The sequence below is a fragment of the Seriola aureovittata genome, chromosome 6, assembly GCF_021018895.1.
Source record: "Seriola aureovittata isolate HTS-2021-v1 ecotype China chromosome 6, ASM2101889v1, whole genome shotgun sequence".
Classification (NCBI taxonomy): domain Eukaryota; kingdom Metazoa; phylum Chordata; class Actinopteri; order Carangiformes; family Carangidae; genus Seriola; species Seriola aureovittata.
In genome coordinates, this window is record NC_079369.1 from 19,568,895 (window position 1) to 19,594,693 (window position 25,799).

A 25,799-nucleotide genomic window follows, 5' to 3' on the forward strand; every position below is an offset into this window, starting at 1 on the left:
TAAAGATTATATTTGAGAATTGGAAACAGCTTCTCTGTTTTGTAGTTCATACAAATGGTTAATTTCTGCTGGATTTACTTGTGTTTATGTGGTATGTTGTGATGAAGGTCCAGCAGTCAGATCTCAAACAGACCGGTTCATAAGATTACATCATCAGAGGGCTACATGTGGCAGTGTAGCTTCTCTTATTAGCATGATTCATGAAACTCAATCTTCTCTGTGACCATTAAAAGAAACCATTACCAAATGGAAATCTGCCAGAAATACATTTCTGCTGGAGAAATACAAAATCCTTTCACTTAAATTTATGCTTTTGGTCTAAAAACAGTCACATTTAATAATTTATTCTTCATAAAACATCAGAATCAGCTTTTAAAACCCCACCATCTGAAGTTCAGGCTCATTTTTGTCGATTTTTGTCAATTTTCTATGCATTCATTTTTACCTTTGTTTGGCACCTTATAAACTATCCTGACCCACAAACTCAGCTATAACTCAGGCTTATTTTGTCAAAAAACACCAAACCCAGAATACAGGAAAAAATGACAGGTAGCTGTAAAAATGTACAAATCCTCAGTGATAAACACATAAAATATTAAAAACATTAAAATAAAATACAAATAAACTCAAATACAACAGAAGAATGTAAGAAATAAAACGGTAATACAGTCTATTTACATGTAAATTGATTCTATTCCAACTAATCTCAGTATGGTTTATAGACAAAAATGACATACTGTTTGAAAGTCCCAATTCAGCACTTAGCTTATCTACTCATGATATATAAATAAAGTAAAAATAAATTAAACATGCTCAGTTCAGTCACTATGAATAGCTACTCCAGATTCAGTGTTTCAGTAATTGTAGAATGTAAACTCCCTCCTCAGGTCATGAGGACATGACCTTGGTGTCCTCACTATCAGCTTTAATACTGCTCACCCTGATAATCAGACTGAATTACAATAGGCTACATCTTGTTTGCTTGAAAATCAGGGTGAAAACTGTCAGAGAGAAGTTTGTTATAGGTTTGTTGAAGCAGCTGCTGACTGATTAAGAGCTGAGCTGAGACAGACATCTGTGTGCCTCTCTCTCTCTCTCTCTCTCTCTCTGTCTGTTTGTCTGTCTGTCTGTCTCTCTTTCTGTCTCACATGCACCCCCTCCGTTTCTTTGTCTGTCTATCCCTCTTCGTCTCCTCTCTCTTTCCAGCCAATTCAAAGACATTTGGCTTTAATCAGTGAGCAGATCTGGACAGACGGCAAACGCTTCTGTTACGTGTGTGTAAATGTGCACATGTGCTTGTGTGTGTGATGTTTGAGTATGTGTTGGGGAGGGTCTTTACTCCACTAATGGTTTACTCAGAAACCTGAGGAGGGTGTTTTATGAAAATATGAAAATATTCTTTCAGTCACTTAGATAAAGGGCAACTACTGTGTGTGCGTGTGTGTGCGTGTGTGTGTGTGTGTGTGTGTGTTTGTGTGGAAAGAAAGCAAGAAAGGGGGGGGGCATGTGTGCAAGGACTGATTTTATGCTTTCTGATTTAAGGACAGCCTAGTTCCTCTAGGGTCAGGTGTACACACACACACACACACACACACACACACACACACACAAACGCAGACAACCTTTGAACACAATGATTGATACCTACATAATGGCTTCACAGCACATTACATATTCAGAAAGTGACTAAATGTAGTCATCATGTCTATAGACCAGTGGTTCCCACTCGGGAAATCGGCGGTTGGGACCCCCATAAAGGCCTGAAGGTAAATCTATGGGGTCACAAAATAACTATGGGGATATGCAACAAAATATGTATTATTTTTCTGAGTTTTCCCATATTTTTGTGTATTTCTTGTGAAATACTGACTTCTACCACCCCGCTCTGAGCAGAAATATCAGTCTTTGGTTGAACTGCTCAAATCTTGTGTCTCTGCTAAAGCCACAAGTTAACAGAAAAATTTCTGATAAATGATTAATTTTATTGCAATTCATTTTAATGCAAAAAAGTCTACGATTTGCTGGTTCAGGTTTCTCAGATGTCCAGAATTTATGTTTTTCTTTTTCATACATGATAGTGAACTAGGCAAGCCAAAAAGGTTGGGAACCAATGGTCGTGACTATTAGACTGATTTACAGTATGCTATCCTTTCTATATGAGGACAGTACAAAAACTCTGGTCTCCACTACGGGGCCAACAACAGTCCTGCCAGTACTTACTAAATATTTATATGACTCCATTTCCGCTAATTCAGAACCTAGGTGATTCTTTCTACATGTTGCTGCCAACAGAGATGACTCCTCTTCTGGGTTACAGTTTCATATAAACAAATAGGGCTTTCAACTCAGTGTCCTAAACATCTTGACTTGGCCCTGGTTCTTATAAGCCCCACTTGAGTCTCCGGTTGCTGTTGAAAAAGTGGTGACTAACACACTGACTGGCTCTGTGACAGACACCTACCTCAACACATTCTCCAGGTCTCTTTCCCATTAATCAATGCCCTTTTATTAGTCTGCTCTAATAGTTACCCTCAGAGAGAATTCCAGGACTATAAAGGGAAGTTTGTTTTTCGGAATAGTAATGGTAAAGTGTTAATAGGCCTCAAACAATAGCCTGCTATACAAGCCATTAGGCCATAAATGCCTATTCTTATTTCACTGCACTTTATCTCCTAATGTTTTTTTTTTTTTAAGTATACTTTTTGGGCTTTTTATGCCTTTATTGGACAGTATAGTGGAGAGAGAGACAGGAAACAGGGAGGCAGAGAGAGGGGGAATGACATGCAGCAAAAGGCCATCTGATGCGGGATTCGAGCCGGGGCCGACTGCGGCGAGGACTGTAGCCTCTACACATGGGGCGCCTGCTTAGACCACTACGCCACAGGACGCCCCATCTCCTAATGTTTGATCTAGTTTTACTTGCATTTATTTTAAACTTCTTCTACAGATTGTTTAGACTCATTGAGTTGTAATGATGATGATGATGATGATGATGATGATGATGATGATGATCAAAAACACCATGTATAGGTGATGCAAAAGACAACTTAATAATAATAATAATAACTTATAATAACTGATAATATTAAAAGTGGTGAAGAGCTTGTATGCAGAAAAATCATGGTGATACTGGTGATGATGATGATGATGATGATGATGATGATGATGATGATGATGAATAATTGCATGAGCGTGGCTGAAGCAAGACAAAACAAAGAAGTTGTTGATTAAAGTACAGTGGTGGTAATTATGATGGCATGCAGGATTATGATGATGATAATGATGAGGACGATGAGGTTGAGGTCAACAGTAATGATGATGACATTTACAATGATCACGAAGATGAAGATGATGATGAAAAGGGGTTAGATAAAGATAATAATGATGGAGATGAACATAATGATGGTCATTATCATGTTGGAGGTGAGGATGATAAAAAAAAGGGTAAAAATGGTAATTATGACGATGATGATGATAATGATGACATAATGTAATAATGATGAATAATTGCATGAGCTGAATAAACATAGTGATGATGGTGGTACTGGTGGTGAGTGAAACTATGATAATTATAATTATGATGGAGATAGAAATGAGGATTGTCATTGAGGACAATAAAAAAAGGAAAATAACGATGATAAAGGTGATACCGATGATGGAGAGGAATAGCAGACCTTTCCCACTGCAGAAATTTGGACTCATAGTAGGAGAAGCACAGGTGTTACCACTAGCATTAACAATGGCTCTTTTCTATTCAAGTATCCCAGTAAGTCATTGAAGTGTGACGGTGAGATGCTTTTTCTACTGTGACATGACAAAAAAAACTCATGTCTCCTAGATCCATGTGCCAAACTGTAGCTGATCAATTACTATGGACAAATCAAATAGCCATTACACTATATGGATCAGCACCTGTAATGATGATGATGATGATGATGATGATGAAAATGATGATGATGACAGAGGGGACAGTAGTGATGATGATATTGGCATGCAGGATAATTATGAGTGATAGTGAATACCTTGTGCACCTGTACTTATGGTTTGGGTGATGATGTGGGTCAGTTGCATGCTGGGGTGTAGTGGTGAGGGGGAGAGTACCCAGGGCCCTAACATGGGGAGGGCTGTCAAAAAGCCAGGAATATAAAAATGAAAAGTTAAAGTCAATTATTACTGTTGGCTGGATACATAGTTTGATTATTAGACCTATCAAAAACAGCATCACAGTCTCTGAGCAGCCCTCCCCCTGTCTGAAAGGTGCACTCCTGCAGTAGGGTGCTGGACAAAAATGCATTTCCAGACATGGCTGTTGGGATAATGGGGCTTCAGGTGAACTCTGAGGCATGTCATATAAAAAAAAAAAAAAATAAGTGAAACCAATTTTCTAAATCATTACTGATGATGTCAGACAGAGAGAGTTTAAAAAGTGTCGTTAAATATCATTTTGGGTGCAGCAGTTTACACTAAGAGGAGATTTGCAACAATAACATCAAGCAGGCGTATTTAATTGTATGTGTTAATTTGTTGATTCACTTCTGCTGTGACAATGGATGTATCAAAAGGAGTCTGTCCCACTGAGGCTGCATCTGTATGGGCCCTGAATCCTAATGTGCTACGCCACGGGAGCAAGAGAAAATAAACATGAAAGTGATGATGAGGGTGAGGGAAGTAATTATGATTATGATGAAGATGATTGCCATGCTATTAAATACAGTGAAGTGGTGATGATGCTGGTTTTCAGGATGATGATGAGAGTTGCATGTGCACAGGTGTTGGGAGTGGCACGGGTGATAATACTCGTGATGACGGGTAGACTGGTCGAAAACTGGATGAAGGAAATCAGCAGCTCAGGTGATGGGGATGATGAAGACGAGGACTAGGACAGTGAGGGTGAAGAGCATTGTAACTCCACGTGGCCGCACTTGTACCGGTGGTGGGAGTGTCCGCGAGGAGGGTAGAGCTGCTGCGCCGCTCCCTGCTCGCGCTCAGGCAGAAGTAGATGTTTTAATTCTGAGCGTACGGGGTCGCGAGAGAAGGACGTTGACGAGCCGGACACGAGGACAAACAAGTCTGCAGTTTAATTCACGTTTTATTTTCGTTTCGTCTCGGTTCCTGTCATGTCAGTTCCTCGGGTCGGTTTGGTGCTCCTTTGCGCGGTGCTGTCGGTGACTCGTGCCCGCAGGAGTTCACCGGAGCAGGAGGATGTTCAGGAGAAAATCAACAGCGCCAGATGCACGTCCAGGTGCCTCACCCTGCACATGACTCAGCTAACCGCCGCCTTCAGACACCTCCAGGTAGCCTACCTTCAACCATTTATCCCTCATTTAATAGTGTTTACTGAACCTGAGGTCAAGTATGATCCTCATTCAGCGGTCAACATGGTCACCAATGTAAACAAAGTCAATTAGAAGTCATAAACTGTAAGGACCATAAACTAAGACTGAGGATTTTCATGCTATTTGCCCATTAGTTTGATACCTAATATGTCGTAAATTAAAAAATTTATCTGACCCTCACAGGTGAGTAAAGTGAAGGCTAATCCCCAGGCTGCACAATTTTAGGTTTTACCTGAAAATAAAAGTCCATTAGCTGTATTTTACAGGCCAGTTGAATTTACTGTTGTGTTGACAACTACACAGCAGTCAGTCTTGATCCATATTGTTTAGTATCAATAGAGATTTTGTTTTCTATTTGCTATTTTCATATTCTACCTAATATATTTGCTTTATATTCATAGCAGCGAACCCCCAACCCGGCTATATGATTTCACAAGAGAATATTGAAGGGTGAAATTAAAAGTGAGGATAGGGAGCATCTTGAATCAATCAAGTGCAGTCAGTTGTCAAATAGGTAAATAAAACTGAAGGACTGAAGTTTTAAATGACTTTCTCACAATACACTGGCATAATGAGCTCACAGCTGTGTTTGCAAGTTTAGCAGTATGCACAAATGGCTAAATCTGTACTCAATTATGCATGTAAATACAGGCATTATCACTAAGATTAAAGCTAAATGGCATCATTAAACTTAATTAAAAAACAGTTAATGTTCTTTATTTTGATTGGCTAAAAAAAAAAAAAAAAAAAAGCCACAGAAGATATACTCACACATCCACCCTTCATAGTTGTCTCTTTTTGTCACTCCTGTCAAGACCTGTGTTGCTTTCTGGAGAAATATAGTATGTAGTATTTGAAAATATGTAGTTTGCATCCAAAACTTTCAGTAAATCTTGTCATAGTTTCCTTTTTAATACAAAGGATGCTTTTCATAAACAATGCAGCAAACAATGACCACTTAATACCATGTGGAGCAGCTAGATCAGCTAAGAGGTGTTGTTATGCACAGTGGGTACAGTACAGTAGAGCACTTACTGCCTAAATTATTAATCAGAGGAAACTGTGATCTAGACTTAAACTCTGTGTTATTTCCAGCATGGTTTTCATCAGGAAGCTTTGGACAAATGTTTTGATGTTGCACAGATTTAAATTGCCCTTGGTCGATGCTCAGAGGAGCAAAGGTAGGCAGAAAAATGTTGGGTTGCTGGTTTCTCGTAGTTGCCAAAATTGCTCATCTCAGTGAAATCGCTGGCCCACGTACTGTGGCCTTTGTAGTGAGGAATGTGAGATTAACGGGGACGTTAGGACGTTACCAAGTTCGAAAAGCCACTTATTTTAACGGCTTCAACATGTGCATGCTGTGTAGTGGGTGGGAAAGTCATTAACCACAGAGTTCAGCCCCAATGGCTCTGAGGTGTGTAGAAGAAAGTTTGTGTGTGTGTGTGTGTGTGTGGGTTCGCATATGTTCAGGTATAAAATAAAGGTTTGGTCTGGTCCTCGTCCATCCAGAATAGACCCCTGTCACCTGTGCATTGGGTAATGAGGGTGGCCCCTGGATGACTCTCTAGCAGTGAGGTGTGTGTGTGTGTGTGTGTGTGTGTGTGTGTGTGTGTGTGTGTGTGTGCGCGCGCGTGCTTGTGTGTGTGTGTGGTTTCTGGATCGGAGGTGTGAGAAAGGGAACATTTAGTTTAAACTTTATGAAGTGGAGTGCAGTAGTCAGATGTTGAGCATCAAACAGCGGCGATTTAAATGAAACCAACCGACTGGGAGGTAGCAAACAGGCCAGACATTCATTTTCTACTTGGGTTTTCATTTTGATAGGTTGAAATGTTTCATTCCTTTCTGATATCACTTGTTAATGTCATACTGTTGGCATTAATTGACACATCCAAGGTATGTTTAGAAAATATCTCAGAATGCAGAGAGGGTAAAAGTTCTCCCCACTCAGGTGTATAGTACAGCTAATTATCCATCTCATGTTTAATGTTATATACCCTCCTGAGATCAAAATTTCAGTTGCTGTTTACTTTTGGTTTTGATAATTCCACTTGGCCTCCTACATGTACATTGACTTGTTTGAGAAAGTTTTTGAGACAACATTTTGAAACAAGGCAGTATAAAATAGATCCTCAGCAGTAGGGAGAGTGTGATTGACTGACGAGACCTCTTGAAACAAGTAGTTTTCTCTAAGTAACTCCCTCTGTTAGTCAGATCTTTTAAGATTAGATAAGTCAATCAACAAATGAATCAACAAAAATTTTGAGAGTGGATGGACAGAAAATTGATCAGCAGCTATTTTGATAAACTGTTAATTGCTTGAGCCATTTGTCGAGCATCATTTGCTCGTTCCAGTGTCTCCAATGTGAGGATTTTATTGTTTTCTCGGTTTTTAAATTTTGTAAAGTGAATATGTTTGGATTCTAAACTATTGGTTGGACAAGACACTGGGCTCTGGAAAACTGCAATGGGAATTTTACAAATATTTTATTGGCAAAACGATCAGAATCAGTCAAGAACATAATCAGCAGATTGATCAGTAATTAGAATAATTATTAGTTGCAAACAAAAATGCTCAGATGTAGCTTCTCAAAAGAGGATTCTCTCTTGATGTAATGTCATTGTTGAATAAATTTGGATAGAACAAACAATTTTAAGACATGACTTAAACTGTGAAATTTTGATGGGCATGTTGTACTATCTTGATTATTTTACCAAAAAAATGATTCAGATATTAATCAATAAGGAATATACTCATTAGACACAATCTTAGCTTTAACACAAGGGAGAAAAAGAAATCAGCACTGACTTCATTACTGATTGGCAGGACAGCGGCAAACAGGAAAAGATGGTGTTGATGTGTGACTCAGAAACTCATTTGAGGATATAAAGTAGGTTCTGAAAACTTTGCGTGTTGTGCCAAAGTAAAAGGAGCCTCTAAACTTTGAGCAAACAAGGAAACAAGTTTCCTCTCAGCCACATCCTGGGGAACAGCATCGTTCTCTGAATCTATAATAGGACAGTATAGAGAGACACAGAATGATTGATGGTTGGGAGAGACTGTGTGTTAGAGCATTCATTCATTTAAAGAACATAACGTTTAAAAGAAAAAAACCCTTTTGATAACAGCTCCAGTAACTATAACGTCAGTAAGGACAGAAAGAGCTTTACTCATCCTGCTCTGTCACCACACTCAGACACAAACACACATTACTTCCTCTGGCTTCATGTGGGTGAACCCTGTGTTTTTGGCTCGCTCTCTTTCTCAGTGTGTGTGCGGCTAGTGTGTAGCCACTAGAATGTGAGTCACCAGTTTTCTATTTACACCTCTTTCTGCTGCGTTTCTGGGTTTTCCACTACTTTCCCTTGTATGGTGTAATAGTGTAATTATAGTTCTTTGTGTGTGTGTGTGTGTGTGTGTGTGTGTGTGTGTGTGTGTGTGTGTGTGTGTGTGTGTGTGTGCGCGCACATGAGCATATATATGTTGGTATGTTGTCATATTCCTAAATTCCTCTTTGATGTAAACTCCTAAAAATAAGGAGAAAATTCCAGCCTTTGCCTGCAGAGCTGGATCTTTTTGCACATACGTAGTAGATCAGATTAGACTGCGTGTCTTAAACACTCACAGGTCTGTGGTGCTGATGAGCGGTTGGTTAGCGGTTCGAGCCAGGGCTGAGGGCCAGCGCGAGGCTGAATAAGCTGCCTGTGCATTCATGTTTATGTGTGTGTGCATGCATGTGTGTCCCAGTTGCTCTGCGGTAGGTAACTCTAATCAGCCCAGAGGTCGGTCAGCCAACTAGTCACGCTCTGAAAAAAAACAGAGACAATGGTCAGATCAGGTTGCACAGAGACAGGGAGATAAAGGCAGGTAGACAGACGTGGTCATGCACAAAGACGGGCAAACAGATGGAAAGACAGGTCAGCAGGCAGGTAGACACACAGACAAATTGATACGCTGCCTAAAAAGTGGACTGATATGTATGGCAGACAGGTAAGCAGAGAGACAGGGTAACAGCAGGAGACAGAGGCTTGTTTGACTCAAAGATAAAACCTCTGCTTCTTTTCTGAGCTTTTGTGACTGCCCTGTCATTTGATCGGCAGAACCAGGGATAGATGGTGATAAAGTTGTGGCAGCGTAGGAGGGATTCTCACCTGAAAACAGGACGAGAAATTCCAAGAATTTCTCGTCTCAAAGAATTGAGTGGCATGCCTTTTGTTCTTTCAGCAACCGAAAAGCGAGACAGACAGAGAGACTGTAACCACATCAAAACCGTGACGGCACATTATATTTGATACTTCAGCAATTAAATCCATTCTTCTTCTCACGGCTGACAGTTTCCCTCAGCTGAATCGTATTTGCTTTCTTGCTGAGAGGTAGTTTAGAAGATTGAAACCACTCTCATGTTTGTAACTAAGGAACCAGTTAGCTTAGCTTAAAGACTGGAAACGGGGGGAAACAGTCGGTCAACCTCTGTTAGAAGGTAACAGTCTTCTTACTAGCACCTGTGTTGTTTTTACACTTTTTTTTAATGGAGTAAACAAATCAGATACAACATGGTGATGAGTGAACTTTAGAGGTGTTGGTTGGTGGATTTTATGACAGATTTTGAGCCATGCTAGCTATTTATTCCTGTTTCCAGTCTTTGTGTTAGGCTTAGTTATCTGGCTGCTAGCTGGGCGTGGTATCAATCTTCTCATTTACCAGGGTAAAGGAATGGGGAAAGTGAAGAAGCATATTTCCCAAAATGTTGAATTTTTCATTAATTTGTTGATCATTTGGAGCATTTTCGTCACTGATGGAGTTTCATCTCAGCTGCTGTTGGAAGTGATCTGAAACAGAAAGACAGATGCCGATGTAATAGTCAGATGAGGCAAAGTTCAGGACCGTATAACAACCACTTTGTTGTGACGCTTGTTGTTTACAGGATGTGGAGCACCACAAACACTAACGTTGACACACGTGCACGGAAACAGACACAGACACACACACACACACACACACACACCCGTAGACTAATTAGGGGCTTCTGTCGGGAATGTTCAGACCTCAACATGGGCCTTTTTGGGAAGAACGTTATATTGCGTCGAGTGGAAGTTAGTCATGATACATTCACCGCACACACTCGCACACAGACGACACGTACACGCAACACACACACCGTAGCTGTGTTTGCTTCTGGTCATCTGGGTATGATTAGCAGAGTTAATGCCTCGTGTTAAATAGACTTTCTACTGCACCTCACCGCAAACACTGACCACAACACACACACACACACACACACACACACACACACACACACACACACACACACACACACACACACACACACACACACACACACATACATAACATGCACTCTCTCCTACTCTCCCTCTCACACACATTCACTTTTTATCGCTGCATCTGGCAGAAGTGTGATTTATATCTCTCTCTTTCAAACACTGAAGGGTGTGTGCAGCTGTGCGCATGCATGTTGACCGTGTGTGTGTGTGTGTGTGTGTTTGTGCGTACATGTGTGTGTTTGTGTCACAGCCTCTTTCCTGCTGTTGCATCCACTGATATCAGAATGTTATTCTTTAACAGTGATTACTGTGGACTCAGCAGCCATCAGAGCCATGTGGAAGTCCTTTAGTGCAAGTGTTTCTTACTACGTGGGTCAGCTCTGTTGCTGACGGGTCTCTGGTGTCTCAGGCTCAGACAAATTTCTCTCTTGGATCCCAGGATAGAAAAAACTTTAGGACCCTGTGTTTTTAGTGTTGGTATGAAATCCAGCCATGTGGAAATCCATCATTAAAAATGAAAGGAGATTTTTGCATGGTTTTGTTCTAAGTTATATATCATGAGGTGTATTGAAGTGAAATCCTCTTGAGATTTTTCATGCATAGTATCTTCTGAGCATTACTGTGAGGATTCTTGGACCATAAAATACACAAAAACCTTTGGCCTCAAAACCTTTGTATGTCTTTACATGGGTTTAGGATAGAGTTTTATAAGTAAATGCCTCACATATAACTCTCTAAACTGCCAGTGTAAAGCCACAAATAAATGCATTTGGGAATTTCAAAATGAAAGTACTTTATTTAAAGTTCCCATCAATAAAATAACCCTGAAGACCAAACCCAGGCCAGATGACAGACAGCAGTCACTAGAATTTATTCCATCCTGTTTCATAACTAGTATACACCACTCCCCGCCAGTCTCCTCCCAGCTCGAATTAACTAATATTTATTTCCATCTTTCACCTTCTTTTGTCTGTGTCCCTCTGCTCTTTTCAACTTCCTCTCTCCCTCTCATTTTCCTCCCAGTCTCCCACATCCAACTTCTTTTCTCTCTTCTTCCAGTCCTCTATTTCTTTCCCCGACTTTTTCAACATGTGCAGCTGTTTTGCCGCAGACAGACTTACACACATACTCTGAGACCCTATGAAACCCCACTTTGACCACCGTTTAATAGCCATACGGCACACAGGCCCATCTAAACTGCCTTGATTGGCTCTGACAGCAAATATGTCCCATGAAATCGACTTGGGATAAGAATGTGTATGTGTACATCCAGTTATTGTGTGCGTCGCAGAGGGGGCTGAAGAGGAGTGACAGAGAGCGGGTGATGTTATGGTGAGGACGATAGAAAAAGAAAGAGAGCGTTAAAAAAGATTAAGAGAGAGGATGAAGATGTGAGGCCAGCAGGGGGGAAAGAAGCTTTATATCTCCTCTGTGAGAATCTGGAGATGTTTAACTGGCCTCCACGTTATTCTCAGCTCTTTGACTGGAGCATCTACAGTTTATCATCATCATCATCATCATCATCATCATCATCATCATCGTTCAAGTCTTATCCTGTCATTTTCACAGGAGCTGGCAGCAATGTGGAGGGGGTTGAGAGAGAGTTGGAGTATACAAATGATAGACAGAGAGGGTGACAGGGTGACCAAGGGAAGCTAATCTGGATGAGCAGGAGCACGAGGAGGAGGAGGAGGGGGGAATGTAAATTGTGTGCATATTCAGATCCTCGTCTCGCTTTTCTTTATCTTTTTCTGTCCTCCAGAAGAGAGGCAGATGGTGGCTGGCTGAATAAATCATCCTCCTGCTGCAGGACAAACTTAACTTTGCTAATTTAACCCACCCTGATTGAGCCTCCAGGAGCAGGACAGAGTGGAGTGATACTGCCAATAAAGTCAAAAATCATAACACTTTTGACTTGATGCCTTGGATACATTGCACATTATTTAATGGATATAATTAGAGCTGCAAATTAGATTTGATTATGATTAATGTGGATATGATTAAGAGCCAGAAAGATTTTGGTGTTTCACTCACATGAGTTCAGAAAATGACCTCACTTTACTGTAATTTGTCCTTTAAATACATTTTAAATCAATGATAACCCACCTTAACATACATATTCATGTTGTATTTTAGTGTGTTTTAACATCAACAACTAAATAAATTTATACATTAAAAGGCAGCAAAGATGCATTCCTCTACTAACCACCAAGACTCGCCAATACTGTTGTCATTATCTGTTAGTTCTATGTTCTCTATAGTCTAGCTCTATTAGTCTCTGGTTTTATGAGGAAGGAAAGATGTTTGTTAGAGCTTGATGATACACAGTAATTTCTGGTGAGAAACACTGAATTTAAACAGAAACTGTTCGTTTTCAAGAAAACTCTACAGGGTGCTTTAAATTGTATGATGTCAGATTTTACAGTATCCAGAGAAGCATTTAAACTCTAAATGTTTTTGTTCTCTTTTTAAACTTGATTCTGTCCTAGACGTGGAATTTGAAATACCTGCAAAAACCAGACTATAGAGGTGAAGCTGGTGAAGCCAAATTTGGACAGGGAATTTGTGTCTGTTTAATATTTCGCGCACAGCTATTCAGTTATTCACAACTGAATCAGCGGAAGGAGAGAATGACTGCTTGTCATTTATATGCAGCGGTTTAAAAAAAAACTTAAGGTACAGCATGAGAGAGCTAAGAAACACCATTGTATATCTAATATAAGACCTATACCCATGGAAAATAGGTTCTCTATGATGTAAAATTTGTAGCACCTGGGTGACGTCAATTTTGTCTAGAAAGGAAAGAGAAAAGCTGGGCAGAGGAGGAAGGTGTTTCTGTGTCTCTCCTGTGATACCATGACACCCGTTCCTCTGCTTCTCTTCTCATCTATTCCTCTTTCCATCCATCCTTCCCCACAGACTTATTACTCATCTACTCATCAGGGGTTTAACCATTCTTTAATCCTACACTGCTTTTCTTCCTCTTCTCTCTCTCATCTTTCTGTCGCCTTAGCATTATCCCTTTTAACAGCTAGCACAGATTACTGTTAAGCCAAGGGCGTCCACCCCATCAATACTCATTTAGTCTTAAAGGCATACTCACACAGCCGAGAAATACCCTTTTATTTCTCTTAAGATTATGTCCAACAATCATTTTACTGACAGAGTCAACTCTGAACAATTTTTTTGTGGCCTCATGATTTTGGTTCCACTCCTTCTGTTGCTTTTCTGAAAATGAGCCACTTCTTTGTTGCCGCCAACAGCTTGGACGACCAAAGCCATATTAAAGTAGCTGCAGCACTGGACATGGAAGGGGCAAGAGTATGAGAGGAATGAGGCAAACAAGATTTTTGGAGAACTTGGAGCTCTGACCATTTTCACACATACCGTATGCTCAGTGGCCAATCTCTGCAGAAAACAGGCGTGACTGACGGTTTGTCAGTTTTTGGAAACTTACAAATGGACGGAGAAGCAGCCCTCCCCATCCGACAGAGTGGATCTTTAATTTCTTGCACTTTTCCTACTTCAGCAAAAAAAACAAAACATGGTTGTTCTAGTGACAGTAAAAGCTTTATTTAAAGTCCAATTTAGCTGCAGCTTTTTTTACCAAAACACAGTCAATTTGCATCTGTTTTGAATGTGAAGACTGAAAGAGTCAATTCAGCATCTTCTGTACCGTGAAAGCCCTTAACCCCTAATCTCTAACCTTTAACTGCTGCACTGTTACCCCAACTCTAACCCCTTCACCTCCTTCATACCAGAAGCACAAAGGCTACTTAAAAGAGGAGAAGCCCTGAAAAGTGTGTGTCTGTGGAAAGAGAAGAGCGTGTTCAGGCTAAATACAGCTCACTCAGGAGAGGGTTTAGGAGTCGTTAAGAAGGCTTATCCCACACACACACACACACACACACACACACACACACACACACACACACACACACACACACACACACACACACACACACTTGAGACTCATATACTCCCATAAGGGCACACACACATGACAACAGACAGATACGCAAATGCACACCCACCAGTATCTTAACAGTTGTTTTGATGTTGGATGATGGCGTCATGATTGTGCTGGTGATGACAAAGCTTTTCAGAAGTCTGATGCCACCACACCACAAGTGCAAGTATAAAGCACTCACACAGTATTCAGCTTGCATTTCAAACAATTAAAATGATTAAAAATCCCACAAAAACTGTAAATATAAAAATAAAATGATCAAGTTAAAAAACACCAAACATCATCTGGTTTATTGTAAATTGAATATCTAATATACAAACAGCAGATGTTACCTTTTAGCTCTGGGAAGTTGTGACAGGCATTTTTCACTATTTTGACATTTTCCGTATGAAACAAATAATTGATTAATAAAACAATTAATAAAGAAAATCTATATTACTTGGACCCTCGCTTTTCAAAATCAAGTATCGATGATTCGTATAAATTTGTTTTTAGGAGTTTGAAAATCTGAAGAGATTGGACAGATTGATGTTGGGTCAGTTCATCTGTATTTCTGTCCCTGTGGTCATGTGATGACGTCTTCCCGTGTCGCGGTGGTTATAACACCCATGTTTACCGGTGGTCTTGACTCACTTAGCAGTAGCTGTACACACATACATTCACACATACACCAACACACACATAAAAATACATCTCTCCAAGTGACGTGATCTGTGTCTGGCTCAGCAACCCTAAACACAGTGTGTTAAGTCATTTCTCACCCAGAGGATAATTGAGTAAATAAGAGAAAAGTTGAGTGTGTGTCTGACTGCATGACAGCTTTCCTCTGGTTATGTAACGTGGTCAGTGACCTTTCTTTTAACAATATTTTGCTTTCCGTCTCCCTGGAAGTCACAGTGAATTTGTCTGTGAAAGATTTATTCCTCTGTGCGTGTGTTTGTTTTAATCCTCATTCTCTCCCTCTCTTCCAGAGTGACCAAGTTCTGGTTTGGTGTGAAAACCACAGACGCTGTGCTCAGGTAAACACACACACACACACACACACACACACACACACACACACACACACACACACACACACACACACACACACACACACACACACACACACACACACTTGCAATAGTATACTCATGAGGACACTGTTCTGACTTGTATAAATTCCCTGAAGGCTTTTCCAAAACTTAACCATTCTGTATCTCACCTCTTATATAGACCATAACCCAGTCATTACTCTAACATCAACTTTAAAACCAAGTCCTCGGTGCAGGAGTAAAGACCAATGGTCGTGTGTTCCGACTCAATTGACTGTGTGTCCCACTGCAGCACGTCCCAGAACAGTAGAGTTTGCAGTGACAAGGATTGCAGTTCCTATCAAATTGGGCATTTTAAATCCTACCAAAAAACAGGATGTTTTTTTTTTTAAATCTGGAAGGTCTTAACTCTAAAAGAAATTGTTGACTTTGTTGGGACTGGATTTTTGTCCTCAAATATGAATGAAAAGATCCCATTCTCATCCCATACCTCTGCGGAGCAAGTCATTTAACTAAACTTTCCCAAAACTTCCATAAAAATCCAGCGAAAAAGAGCAATAAAAAAGATCAAAACATCTGCACACGTGTGGCTTTTGCATCAAAAGAATGAAAGCTTAGATAATACTTTTTATGCAAAGGAAATAAGTGTGCAGGTGTTTTGATTTAAAATTTGCACCATACCCCAGGTGTGGTTGTTTTTGGGGCATCATATAATGCAAGTATTCTGTCTCAGCTCAGCATCATACTGAGGCATTAGAAAATGTGTTTCCGATTGGCTGACACATTACAATTGTGTGACAGGATACCTCAAATATTTCCATTTAACAGTTTAAGTCCTTGCACAAGGTGTATTAAAATGCAACCAACCATAGAAACAACAGTCTTTCTGCTTTGTTCTACATTACCAGCTGACTGTCACTGGTGTAATGGACCATATGTGACTCAGAACAAGCAAACTGAACACTTCTTTTTGCCTGCAGTAAGTAGCAAGAGTGTAAGTGTGAGACAAAGAGAGACTCCCTTCAGTTCTCTATGGATTCTTTAAACCCAGCGCATGGCTCCTGTAATAGCAAAGGTTGTGTTTTTAGTTAAAATAACGTCCTCCCCTATATCCCCATTATCCATCCACGTGGAGCAAAAATTAGACCCTGTTTATTCACTTAACACTGCCTGCCAGGAGGCTTCAGTGTGTGTGTGTGTGTGTGTGTGTGTGTGTGTGCGTGCGTGCGTGTGTGTGCGTGTGCTAATTCATTGTTTCAAGAGGAGTTTCCATGCTGAGTATTTTTAGCTGCCAGTCTGTTCACTCTGCAGCAGTTCCAGCTTGTCACAGCTTTCTGTACATTACTGTGGGTGTTTTGGTCTCATCACAGAGACACAGACAAGACAGGGGCTGAAGCTGCGTCTCCATGTTTTAATGCAAATGATCATGGTCATCACATACTCCTAATTCAGCAGGACTAAAAGGTAAATACCTGCTTTCAGGAACAGTGTTAAAAAAAAAACCTTACATTCAAAAACACATTTTGATCAGTATGTATATGTTGGATTAGAAATGCTCTTATGGACTAAATAACATAAGAAATATGTGTCCACCATGACCTTTTACTCGCTGACTTTAACTCACTCAGTATTAATGAGGTCTTGAAAGATTCTGTCTGGTGTCTAATTGATGTGTTTTCTGAACTCTGTGTTCAGGTTCAGACCAATTTGAAAGCTTCAACCCAGCTGGAAGCACACCTGAGCCATATTTTACTTTTCGAAACATTTCCAAGCTTCGCTACAAATTCACTTGACAGTCGGATAAAGGAAAAGGTAGAGACAGGCAGAGTGAGAGCTTTTTTCTGTGTAGTGCGTATTTCAGTAGTGTGTGTGTGTGTGTGTGTGTGTGTGTGTGTGTGTGTGTGAGTGTGTGTGTGCGTGCCTGTGTGCGTGCCTGTGTGTATGTCTATGTAATGGGGTTAGCAGGGGTTAATGTCAACAACAGCCAGGAGCATGCCCCCCACCCACAGACCGTTGCAGGGGATACCACACTGAGCGAAACATCAGACATCAACTATACCTAACCCCCCTCCAGCAGCTCAAACAAAAATACAAACACACACAGCTCCCTTGACCTTACCCAAACTTATCTCTACCCTTTCTTTCCTTGTTTTCCTTCCTCTGTTTCTATACTTGATATTCAGAGCTCAACAAAGACACAGAGAGTATGAGAACGGAAAATATTTTCTTGTTTAATACCATGTCTAAACTTTATTACCTTGGCTTTGTGTCTTGTTGCTGTATGTGCGAATACCAGTGTGGCACTATATAGTAACCGAGGTCCAACAAACAGTCTCAGAAACTGGCCAGTGGGGGCTGACGCTGTGTAAACCACAATTTTCCTCTCGGACAGCCCGATACTGCACAGACACGCACAGTGCCTCTTCTTGCTTGTTTGAATTGCAAAGTTATTAATTCTTACTTTTTTACAGTCTGTTGAAAGTGGATACAGCCCAATTTGTAAAAGTCACCATGGCAGGCCAACAAAAATAAATTAGAACAGAAAAGCACATATCCCAGTCTTCAGCCATAATTGCCAAGATTAATCAAAATAATGAATTATACAGCAGAGGAAGTCCAGCGCTGTTTAATGCTCCCAAGGTGTGTATATTTGTTAACAGGATGTGTGGGAGATGTTTAGGCTTCACTCTTTTTTTTTATTGATTATGCACCTTGGGAACATTATACAGTCTACAAATCCTCTTTATTATTATTTCATAGGGTAACAAAAATGTCCAGGTGTCTCTGCTGCTCTGTTCTGTTCTGCAGTTGGTCCAGTAGCATATTTGATATAAGATGGTGCAAGACAGGTGAAAGACAAAGACAAACTGGGATACTTTAAGAAACGTAAACACAAGCCAAAGCTCTCAAATATTAAATGTCATCTAATGAGCAGCCAGACCAGAACTCTCCAACAGACTAAAGCTTTCAACCTTTTGGTTTAAACAAAAAAAACGACCACAAACCTGACCACACATTCAAAGACAGGTTTTGTTTTTCTTAATAATTGATGCTCTGGGCACGTTTTATCTGGTACCACAACAGCACTGAGGCTTGATGTCCACCAGTAGACGAGAGCGATTTCTCCAGAGAAAAAAAAAAAAAGAGAGAGAGAGAGAGTCAGTGGGAAGGAAGTAGCAGAGAGTCCGCTGGTCATTAGTTGCTGATCTGTTGGAGGAAAAACACTCCTCTGCACAGTGTGAATTTCAGACTTTTACTCTAGGGAGCTACATTTTTCTTATGTTTATAAACCCAATTTTAGGGCTATTAGTTAGGCAAATCTGACTAAATGTGACTTGGTCTCAGCCTGCATTCCACTGCAGGCTCTCATAAAGCCCTTTGGCAGTGTAACATACTCAATAACCTCTGACAGAGATTTTTACTGAATAATTTGGGGACTCGTATTCGTTTTCCCTCAACTCCTTTTTAGGTCCTCATCCAAACTTGGAGCAGTACTGATGTAGGTTGTTCTCACTGAGCTTTTAATGTGTGTAACACAGTCAATCTGTCCTCTCACAGTTACACACCCACTCACACAAAATGGTACAATGTGAAACTAAGAGAATTAAATTTTCCCATGTCATCTGTTTCACTTAGGGAGCTTCATGAAATAATGAATCATTGCATGTTTCATTATTTCATGAAGAAATGAAACAGGAAACTCAAATGAATGAAAAAAATTGCAAAAACATAGTATAGGATAAGAGAGAGAGGGAAGCAAGAAATGAGACAACAGAAAAAGGCTTTATCTGTTCCTTTGTTACATCCGGGCCCAGGGTCTCTCTATTGAAGACACACACACACACACACACACACACACACACACACACACACACACACACACACATACATCCCAGGCAGATGTTGCCCCATCACATGTGGTTTGTGTCACATCATCAGTGGACTCTCGCTCATGGAAACACACATGGGAGTTCACTAAAACTACACTACAGTCCTCTCTCAATTCCTCCATCTGTCCTTCTCCTCCTCCTTTTATCTCTTCTCCCTCACACACTCGCAGATCACACAAACACGCAGAGTAGACGCAGTAATGTGTACCAGGTGTGTGAGGCAGTGGGATGTCCACTAACAAACAGGTCTGATGCAGAACAAAGGAGCAGATCCATGAAGTCACTGTTACTCCTCCTCATTCTCTTTACCTCATTCATTCCACCTTTAACTTGCTCTGAAGAGGTTCATATTACTTGTAATGCCAGTTGGAATAGATCTGTATCCTTAGCTTTTGCTTGGTTTATTTCCCACCGCTTCACTGTTCAATCTGCCATGTATGAAGCAGTGCTACTGTCAAATGCACACAACTTATTAGAGGTTGTTTGGTTTCCGCATAGAGAGCACAGGAATAACCCTTGTTCTAGTGATCTGATCAGTTCTCCGTCACTTATATGGGTTGTTGCGGCACAAGGCTAAGCAAATGTCCGTATGTCCTAGACACGTACTCCAGCTCTTACTGGGGGTTCCTAAAGTATTTGGTTCAGTATATATTCAGAGGGAGATTGTCCAGGTGGTTTCCCTAAGTGTGAGGCCAAACAAGCTATAAAGAAAATTTATTGCAATCTCATTCTTTCGATCTTTACTGAGAGTTCATGAACATCAGGGTTGGAACATACAGTACTGTGCAACAGTTTTTGGCACTTTAGCTGTTTAGATTCTTCCCCATCATGCAATACCATCAGGGAGGCATCGGATATGTCCCAAATTCATTCTGCAGCATGACATCGATCCCTAACGCACACACACAGTACAGAGCCTTGGTCTCTGTGCTAAACTCTGCACTGTGGGACTAATAAAGGAATATCTTATCTTAACATCATCAAGTCAGTCTGCGAATACATGGAAAGACAGAAGACGGTGAGACAACCTAAATCCATAGAGGAACTGTGACAAATACCACAAGACACAAGACAACCTACCGTTCACTGTGTGACGTGTGCCCTGTTTTAGGTGAAGAGTGGTCACACCAAATATTGATTTGATTTGATTTAGTTTTTTCCTGTTTACTGCATTTCGTGTGAAGTAAATTGATCAATAAAAAGTATTCATGGCATAATTTTTTGAAAGCATCCTCATTTTACTTTTAGTGCCAAAAACCTTTGTACAGAACTGAATATTGATGGGTAGATTAAGATCTTTGCTTCAGGCTCAGTTCAACCTTGAGCCCGCTGCAACACCAACACTACTACAAAGTAGTGCAAAAACTAATCCAAAGATATTTGAAGTCCATTAGTTGGAGCTTCAATTTGTTCTCTTCCCAATGGGGGCCGTCCTTAGAGCGCCTCAGACTGGAAAGTGCTGTCTCTTATTTCTGCTGCTTCTCACTCGGTTGCAAATTAAGTGTTGGTTTCAATTAAAATGAACAGTCACAGGGTTTTGATCAAAATGCAGGAAAGAATATTAAAAGAGAGGAATCTGTTGGAAAGAGTTTCAGTTATCAGGCACTCATCCCCACATGCCAGTCTTGCGCCCTCTTCTCAATTTCCTCTCTCTCAGTATCTCAGTTTTTATTGCTTAATTTGCACAACCCAGTACAACAGCTGCAAACAACAGCTTGCTAGCCCGCATAAGCTTGCATATCTTCTACTGGCACCATTTTTAATTCTGCTTACTTTTCCCACAGTCATCTCCAGTCATTCTGCTGTTCAAACTTGTCCAGTACTTTCATATGATGTCTGCTTCTGCCAGTGCGATCGTAATATTGTCAGAAATGCCAGCTCATCCTCCGTTGGGCATTTGAAGGAATGCACCAGATTTTGTGTATCTGGTGTTTTTATTATTGATCCTATAGGGGAAGAATTTTGATCGCCATCTGCCACCAGCACATCCATCTTTTCTTAGTCCGTACTTCTTTCCTTCCTCTGTCAAAATGTTGTTATCATAGTCACTCTAGCATCCTTTAGTAACTGTATTCTTTGTTTTAAATGAAGAGAAAACACCGAAGGAAATGATTAGGGGAGAGAGAGTTCTGGCAGGATTCACATGTGGTTCGAGAGGTGATGAAGTTAACCACTCAACTATCTGGAGGCATTTGTCTTTTTGACTCTCCTGACCGTCTCTCTTTCCTTTTTCCTCTTTTCTCTTTCCTCCAGCCTTTCCTCTCCTCCCGCAAGCTGCCGACTTAAGTTAGCCCTGGTTGTTTTACATGTTTTTCCAAAGGTCTGGCAAAAGTCTAACATGCTTTTCAAAGGGATTTTAGGAATTTGTTCCGCTACTTTTCACTCAAGTACCACAAAGCCTGAAGTGTGTGTGTGGGTGTGTGTGTATGCACATATGCATGTGTGTGCATATTCACAGTATAGAGCAAGAACACTTGTGCCCTCTGAAATGCTCTGTAAAATGTAGTTTGGCATATATAAGCGCAGCCGCACATAGTCTCACTATATTATTGATACGTATAATTTATAATATTGTAGTTTTAATATTGTTGAGGAAGGGCAAGTCATTTCTGTCCCTTTCTTTCTTCCATTGTACAAACAGTTAGTGCAGGTATTACATTAAATGCAGTGATTGAAATTGCTGGATGTTGTGCTGTAACATCAATAAATGATCAGTCATTATTTAATTTTAAGGCATCTAACTGATTCAGGTTAGCCTGAAGTGGTTAAATGAGAATTTTTTTTAATGAAAGTATACTTTACATGGAAGAAGTATGTAAATATATGTTCTGGCTTCAGTATTTAGGATATATGTAGATATGTAAAATGTTCCCTCCCAAGTTTTTTCAAAATCACATTTCACTACTAATCAAGTTGTGATTTACAGTCACAATTTCACCAAGACTTTCTGCTGTTGCCGGTAGCTACCGTTATTGTTTCCGTACTGTTACACCACAGTCAGTTTGTTGTTTGGGTGGCTTTCTACTTTTCTCACCACACCTTTAACCTCAAGTTGGTATTTTACTGGGTCTGTATCGACCTCTAAACTGCACGTTACAATGTGGGTCACCAGGTCAGATTTTGCAGGAAATCTGCTGGATTGCTTGGCAGGAAAAAAACATGAAGAGGATGCTACTCTTCACTTCAAACGGAGCATTCAGGCTCTCAAAGAGGCTGATGGTGGAGGATGAAAAAAGCCAATGGAAAATCACTTACAATGTGTGTTTGTGTTCAAGACAGTGGAAAAAGAAGAAAAAACATCCTTTGTTGCAACAGGAAGCAACAATGTTGATTTCAAGTTTGGTCTCAGCTTTGATGTTTGATGTCTCACATTGATGTTTGAAAATGCTGGTTATCGAATCTCAGCACTTTCTTGGTATCATCTGAAAAATGTCCTGAGCACTTACACAGTACACAGTATCTAAAACTTTCAAGTACATCAAATATCTGGTCAAACTCATAATCTGCTTAGTTTCTGAAAAGTTACAGACTTTTAATTATTGTCTTTAGACTACTTTCTAAAAGCAAAGTTCTTCTGCAGTAGCTTACGTATAAGAATCATTTAATATTTAAACTTCTGTTGTTAAACAAAAAAATTGTTTTGTAGAAAAAATCATGTTTATATTTATCAAATTAAAGATTCAAAATGTTTTGCTGAATAAAAAAACAATAGCGAAAATCCATCGTCCAAATGTCTTGTGCCAATGGCACAAAATACCGACATTCTAGTCGTGAGGAGAACCAAACATCTGCTAAACATCTGCTATGTCACAATGTAAATTAGTCAACGTTGGGTTGTGACATCTAGCCGATTTTCATTTCCAACCAAAATTTTGCCTCTGTCCGACTTCAGAGCCGCGAGAGTCCAACGTCTTCCTGACGTTACATTGACGACTAGCGCCTGCTGGGACAATGTGTAGAAAATATAAAATAAAGTCTGAACAACTGATGATAAGTTGAACACATAAATTAACATAAATCGTTTTTCACATTGTGCGCACACACACAAACACACACACACACACACACACACACACACACTGAACTGGTGACCATGTATGGAGAGCACATCTGGTGTGTGGCTGTCTTTCTTTGTCTCTCTCTCCTTTCTTCTCTGGACCTGTTTCACTGTTTGTCTTTCATCTCTTCTCTCCTTTTCAACTGACACTTCTTTTCCCCCACCATCCACTCCTAAACCACATCTCCCCACCCCCCCCCTCTCCCATTTCCTCTCCTCCCTCTTGCTGAGTGTGGCTGTCATCCCTCCATCGTGGCAGGTGAAGCCATAAAACAGCAGGAGAGGCCAGAGGAGGGCTGAGAGACGAGGTGTGTGTGTGTGTGTGTGTGTGTGTGTGTGTGTGTGTTTGTGTGTGTGTGTGTGTGTGTGAGATTAATTATTATACAGATATCTGACGACCCCCTATGCAAACTGTGCACGCATAGAGACACATAGACGGTCATTAATCTCATCTCTGTTGTTACAGTGTGTTGGTGTGTTAAACAGTAACATCTCCGACCTCTGACCTGTGCTGTGTCTACTGTGCTCTCTCTCTCACACATAACTCATCATGTCACCCTGAAGGCCAAAAGTGTCTGTTCATCTCTCAGCTCCTCTTACACAAATACACTGCATGTACTTTTAAGTGATTTACAACATCCAAGCGATATTTGAGAGTGTAAGGTGTGTACCACATACATACCAAGAGTGTTTTTAGCTCAAATCCATTAACGAGAGAGAAGCTGAGCGATGTGCTGCTGTGGACAGGGCCGGCCGCAAAAACATGTTTTAGCCACTTTTAAAAAATGCCCAAAGAAAAGGCCAAAATCAATGTCTGTCTTTTGCTTTGTGACATGGAGCATTATCTTGCTGGAGGTAGCCATTAGATGATAGTAAATTGTGGCCATAAAGGGATGCACAACACACAACAATACATTCAAACAGTGATTAGTTGGTATTAATGGGCCCAGAGTGTGTCAAGACCAGACTGCATTTTTTACATTTCAGTCTTCAACTGTCCAGTTTTGGTGAGCCTGTGCCCTCTGCAGCAAGATTTCACTTCTTGGCTGAAGAGTGGAACCTGACGTGGTCCTCTGTTGTTGTAGCCCATCCACCTCAAGGTTCACATGTTGTGTATTCTGAGATACTTTTCTACTCACCACAGTTGTAAAGATATCTGAGTTACTGTAGCCTTTCTGTTCGCTCCAACCAGCCTCGCCGTTCTCCTCTGATCTCTCTCACCAAAAAGGCGTTTCCGTCCACAGAACTGCAACTGTTGTGTGTGAAAATCCCAAGAGATCAGCAGTTTCAGAAATACTCAAAACCAGCACATCTGGCACCAACAATGATGCCACAGTCAAAGTCACTGAGAACACATTTTTTCCCATTCTGATGTTTGACGTGAACATTAACTGAAGCTCCTGACCTGTACCTGCATGACTGCACTGCTGACACATGATTGGCTGATAACTACATAAATAAGCAAGTGTTCCTAATAAAGTGCATGGTTTACGCTACTTGAGTAAATGTACTTATTTACTTTATACCATTGATGTTCAATACAGTAAAATACAACTTTATTGCCACTTGTGGGGGAAATTTGTGTTCAACCACGCCTTGCCTGTAAAAGAAAAAACAGCATTGAAAACATTTACCTTTTCAAAACATGGAAAACTGTGAACACCTACACTGTCAGATAACAATCAGGGGTACACTGAGTGCAAGGTGGAAACTACATTTCCAGACAAGGTAAACACCCAGCAATGGACTTCAGCTGAGGTTTTAACTGTGGAGGAGGAGAAGCTTTGGTTAGCAGAGTAGGTGAGTGGAGATCATGAGAGAAGGAGAGATGAGGCAAGGAAGGAGATGGAGAGAGGCAGCACGGAGATGGGAGTAGAGGTCAAGGAGGAGAGGAGGAGGAGGAGGAGTGATAACGTGAAGACAGGAGACAAAAAGAACAGAGGATTATAGAAAGGGATGGAGGGGGGGAGAAGAAGAGGGGAAATGACAAGAGGATAGGAATGAAAAATTAAACATGTCTGTAACAGATCAAAGTGGGAGGAGAGGAGGGAGCAGAGAGTGGGCTGGGTTTGGATGCAAGATGGACTGAGCCTGGGGAGTGTAGAAAAAGGTAATGTGTTGGTTGGTGTGTGCGTGTATGTGTATGAGTGTTTGTGTGCGCACAAAGAGAGAGAGAGGTGTTTTTGGGGAGATTTTGACAACCTTAAGCTCAGCCCAGCACGTGGCCGAGTG

The 25,799-nt window shown here is 40.6% G+C and overlaps 1 protein-coding gene across 1 annotated transcript in view; it reads left to right on the plus strand.

The window, feature by feature from the left end:
* The first annotated feature begins 4,914 nt into the window (after window positions 1-4,914).
* Window positions 4,915-25,799, plus strand: part of anos1b (anosmin 1b) — a 44,183-nt gene continuing 23,298 nt past the window's right edge. Inside the window, exons 1-2 of the mRNA XM_056377652.1 lie at window positions 4,915-5,294; window positions 15,558-15,605. Of these exons, the coding sequence (XP_056233627.1) occupies window positions 5,118-5,294; window positions 15,558-15,605 (225 nt within the window). The 5' untranslated portion in view covers window positions 4,915-5,117. The remainder of the gene's footprint in view (window positions 5,295-15,557; window positions 15,606-25,799) is intronic.